The sequence below is a fragment of the Cebidichthys violaceus genome, unplaced genomic scaffold (genome assembly GCF_023349555.1).
Source record: "Cebidichthys violaceus isolate CVI_PGR_0920_01 unplaced genomic scaffold, fCebVio1.0.p SCAF_3, whole genome shotgun sequence".
Classification (NCBI taxonomy): Eukaryota; Metazoa; Chordata; class Actinopteri; order Perciformes; family Stichaeidae; genus Cebidichthys; species Cebidichthys violaceus.
In genome coordinates this window covers 7,083,708-7,088,649 of record NW_027176483.1, presented here as the reverse complement: position 1 = coordinate 7,088,649, position 4,942 = coordinate 7,083,708, and the positions used below count along the sequence as shown (strand labels likewise).

At 40.5% G+C, this 4,942-nt stretch overlaps 1 protein-coding gene across 1 annotated transcript in view; it reads left to right on the top strand.

The window, feature by feature from the left end:
• Positions 1–2,827, top strand: part of LOC137881603 (zinc finger protein aebp2-like) — a 19,055-nt gene extending 16,228 nt beyond the window's left edge. Inside the window, exons 8-9 of the mRNA XM_068723608.1 lie at positions 788–817; positions 1,972–2,827. Coding sequence (XP_068579709.1) covers positions 788–817; positions 1,972–1,978 — 37 coding nt within the window. The 3' untranslated portion in view covers positions 1,979–2,827. The remainder of the gene's footprint in view (positions 1–787; positions 818–1,971) is intronic.
• The last annotated feature ends 2,115 nt before the right edge of the window (positions 2,828–4,942 follow it).

Sequence of the window (4,942 nt, the reverse complement as noted above, 5' to 3'; positions counted from 1 at the left end):
GTGTGCGTGTGTGTGTGATCAGAGAAACATTTTACACTGTACAACCTGATCAAGTAGGTCAGCTGCAGTTGCAAAACTTGATTTTCAGAAATCACAAAATAGAAATAATGACAGTTACAGATTTTAAACCAGGAAAAAATCTTGCTTTCATGCAAATGCCGATATTTTCTTTCCTCTGTCTTCAAGTGCATGACGTTCCACTAAACATTAACTATGATGTCATTTGAATCCTGTGTAGACTTGGTTCACTCATCACCGAGATAAAAAAAAAAATCGAGGTTAGCTTTTATGACGCACCATAAAAGGCTGAGAATGAATCCTGAAAGAGGAACAATGGGCCTAAAATAACAAGAGTGGTGATCTTACCGGAGATATATGGCTCACCGGTGCGCTGATCAGCACACGGGCCGGCTGATTTTAATTAGACCTGAAGGCTCAGTAACTGCAGGGGCTGCCGCCGGACTCTGGTTTCACAGTTGAATATAACCGTCAGCACTCAGCCAGTTTATGTCACGGTTGTCCTAATGCATGAAATCCACAAACAAATGAGGTGGTTGGTGCCTGTGGCAGTAAACAGAGCAGTGTGTTTGAACCCCTCTCCATGTGAATGAGGTGGCAGCAAGAGACTGACGTAGTGGCAGTCTAGGATTATATTATTTCAACAACGTTTCCATGTTGAGATTCTTGCACTTTGTCACACGTCCGACTGGACTTAAATCATCTCTTCATGATCACATTGTGAGATGTTTTTGCACCGCGGCCTCACAAACTCTTCCTGTCCTTTCAGAGCACTTCCTCAAAAGCGGCTGAAGCGCAGGTAAGCTGAAACAGTTCATTGTGTGTGTTAGATATAGATCAACATATACAGTGATTTACATTTAAAGGTCTATTTAGATATGGATTCTACACACAGTACAGTGATGTACAGCCAACAATTAGACTTGATGCCGACACGTTTAACCACAAATGCAGAATTTAGAGTGGATATTTAACAAAAAGTACACAACCTCATACTGTATTGTGCCAGCAAGTCATACTATACTGTATTGCCTCCTTAAATAACCATTACAAGTATATAGGATTAGAATAAGTGCAATGCAACTATTGTATTTGAACTACAGAAGTGAACTTTTTTTCATGCACACAAATTATTAAAATCTTCTTGAGTAAATCCCTTGATTTAGGATTCTACCTTTTGGGTTATTTTTCTTTTGATTTTCTTTATTTCTTTCATATATTCAGTTTTGAATTTTATCGTTAAATTTAATTTAATAAGGGCAGTATTTGCATAGTTCGTAGCAGCAACAGTGCCGTCACTGGAATGCACAGAAAGGGAAGGCTGATGCATAGAAGATGTCTGAGTGATGCATTGATGTCACAGCATCAGGTCCTTCTATCAACATCCGTAGTTCGCAGTAATGTTGGTCTGTATGCAGACGGCACAGAGCGGCAGCATCATCCTTGCTCCACAGCTCAACTATCGTGCGTCTGTACTGTTGTACCACACGCTTTCAAATGTTTGTGTTCTAATGGAGATCAAACAATGCCGATGCCTCGATGGTGTGGTACTAATCGTGCATCCGCAGTATTACTCGTAGCTGTGGCTCCACTGTGGTGAAACATCATGGTAGATGATTACTTATCGCCCACAGTTCCTTGCTTCCTATGTACCGTGAAGCCAGTTAATTGGGAAACCGGCCAGTTTGGAGGCAGGACCCTTGGCATTCCCTTGTCTCACTCAAAAACGAGGTCATCTTTGGCCGTTGTTCATTATTCCACTAATTGACCTCAGTAGTTGAGTGCAGCTAAAGCTCTAAAATACACAGTGTAACGTGTCTACAAGTGAAGCCAGCTCGATGTCTGAACATCCAGGATAACGCCTGTTTCTCATACTGTAATCTCTCTCATGACACACTGAGAACAACTCATTCTCTCCCTCTCTGTGTCTTTCTCTCCTGTCTTTGTGCTCAGCCTGTAAGGAGTCATCTGTGGACTTGATACTTAAGGGGAAACGCTTGTTCATAGGAGGTTTATCTGTATGGGATGGGACGCTCTTCATCCGTCTCAGCTGAAGATAAAAGGAAATGAAACTTGGCTTTGCTGCAGATTTTTCTCTCTTCAGTTTTGTATATCTGAACTGTTGAAGCCAAGCGTGGTGGAAAATGGGACTAACAATTTCAAAAAAAGTTTTGTGGTCATAAAACATTCAAATTAATGTTTTTTTTAACAAGCACCAAACTGAAAATATTCTTATTACCCAATGGTGTAAAAAAAAAAAGTTTTGTGTTACCATGTCAGAAAATACAGCATATTTTATAACTGTTTTTGTGTAAACTATTTATGCAGATTTGTAACTTATTTTTATACCATGAAAATGCTGTTATGTGGATTTTTGTGAAGGTTTTAAACGGAACCGTATTTACTGTGATATATGTTAACTGTCACTTGTAGGCAGGATTGGAAATTTCTAGTTGTAACTAAGCTGTACATGACAGCAGTCTTAACAGATTATCCTATTTATACCTCCTGAATGCAGTACTTCTACTCGTGTAAATGACAATGAAGAGTGAGGTTGTGCCAGGCATAATCTTAATCTCAAATTTGTAGACAGTCACCATAGAAATAACTAACATTTCATCACACTCTAAGTGTCAATCACAACTTCCTCATCCCCGAGTAACATAAACTGTGCATATCATAGTTGTTGTGATAAATTTACGTTACTGATATTTAAGCACTTAAAAGTTATCGTTAAGAAAAATGTGTTTTTTTTTCTACTGTATGTGATGGAAATGGAATACTCTGTAATAAAAAGAGGGAAACGACAGATGTTGACGAATGCAAGTTGTTTGTCCAGATGATGAGGATGCAAGGTGTTTGAATGGCAGAAAGCAGCAATGCTGTAGTTGTACCAATATGAGTTCCTTATGTGTGCGTTGGAGGGATTGGCCGGTTTATTTGGCGTCCATTAGCGGAGCAGCTTTGGGAGCGTGCTGTGGAGGAGCTAATGACTGAGCAGGACCCCTGCTGGCCTCAGCTGTCGGTGAACATGCCTGCAGAGAAAACTTGAGTTCAGGGAGAGGTCCTCTACAGTATGGCTGAACTGCTCTTCACTGTCTCATGCACTTCCACGCTCCCACATGCAGAAGTCATGGGGAGTTAGGACTCCAGCATGGGAGGCTGTAATGAGGCCTTCAGGTGTTCCATTCTTTTGTTGGGGAAAGCGCTGAAAGTTTTTTTGCACCCTGTTGTTTTACGTCTTTCTCATATCTGGTCTCTGGCGGCTCTGAAACTGTTTTGTGGCAAATTGATAAGAGATGAGTCCAAGATTTGCAGGAAACACATATTGAGGGTGATTACAATGAGGCCACCATTAGCCCGACTTGTGACGCATAACTTTAATACTCAAAAATAATGTGTCAGTGAAAATGCATAGCCGATGCATGAGCCACAATGAGAAGAAAAAAATGTCCAGTACAACCAGCCATGTGGCAGCACCATTAGGCCTTCATACTAAGGGCATTGGATAATTGCAAGTCCATAATCAAGTCAAATACATATTTCTCTCCTCTACAGGACTGATTCAGTCATATGTGAAAGAAAGGAGCATTGAGATGACTTGATTGTGAATTCTGCAGAGGATTTCATAATTCAACCCATTTATTGATGTATTGGTTTGAAGATGCAAACACATTAAAACCGACTGCAAAGTCCACAACACTTAAGTTAAAGGTTCTAGTAAGTCTCATTTGAACTGCCTGCATTTAACACACACTCATTTTTGTTTGCAGTTTTACAAGTAGACTTATCACAGGATCACAGATTCAAAGCTTTCGGTGAGCAGGAAGCTCTCAATGATAAGCATGTACTGTGAGGTGAGAGTGTGCACATTTATTTACAACAATTCAGTAACTCACGAGTCAGAGTGCAAGACAGTTGAATAGGCTGGTTTCTTGTATCAGTGAGTGAATAACATTCCCACAGTTCTGTGGACAACACTCGATTAATCAGCTGCAGACCACTTGGCTGTGACAAGGTTGGAATCGGGCTTACAAACAGGAAGTAGGCCACATCTGCAGCGGTTTCTCAGATTTTGATCAATATTTCTAAGCAGTAAGACCGGCTCCTGTACTCTCCTTGGTGTGCTCTTGCCTTGAGATCTTTTTTATATACGTACATGAACCTTTACCTGCTGCCCCTTTTTTCAGGAATGTCGAGCATTAATGGATTTTGACACATCCTGTGTGCGTTGATCTTAAGTTTAGCAAAGAGCGTTACTGTTTCTTTTTGTTACTATGAGAATTACTGTTAGTAGGTGCTGTATTTTTTTTATGAATTACTTGAATACACCTCAACAATCCATGTGTGCCCATTCAAACCTGCAGATATTTTATTATTTCATGTTTTTACATACCATAACCTAGAACTGGAAACCTTTTTGAGTTTGATAAATATTATTTTATATCAACTTTTGGAAGCGTTTCAAGGTTCAATAACCCTTCCCATTGGAGTGAGTATCCGTGTTTATTTAATGTCTTCATTCTCTTCGGAGCATCGGATTTCCAACATTTCCCTCAAGTGAGTATTTGCAGGATGTTTTAAATGAAACAATAGCGCCTTGTACTCGAGGTTTGTTCGAACCACGACTTCAGAAGTGACATCGGTTGGAGCGGAGCAGAGTGATGGATAGAAAGACTGGCAGGCAGATTTAGAAAGTGGACAGCAGCTCTGCCTGCAGAAGCTAATCCTGCGTCAGCCCGTCTGTGAAGGAAACGCTGGGATCTACCCCGAAGTGATGTCTGTTCACTCAACCCATGAGGAGACTTTCCCTCCTTCAGCTGCTCTTCTTCCAAGTATGATGCCAATCCCTCCACCTCTATCTCACTGGAAAATCCCAGATAAACCGTTTGTTTTTTGTTATTGGATTAATCTTAGCAATGTT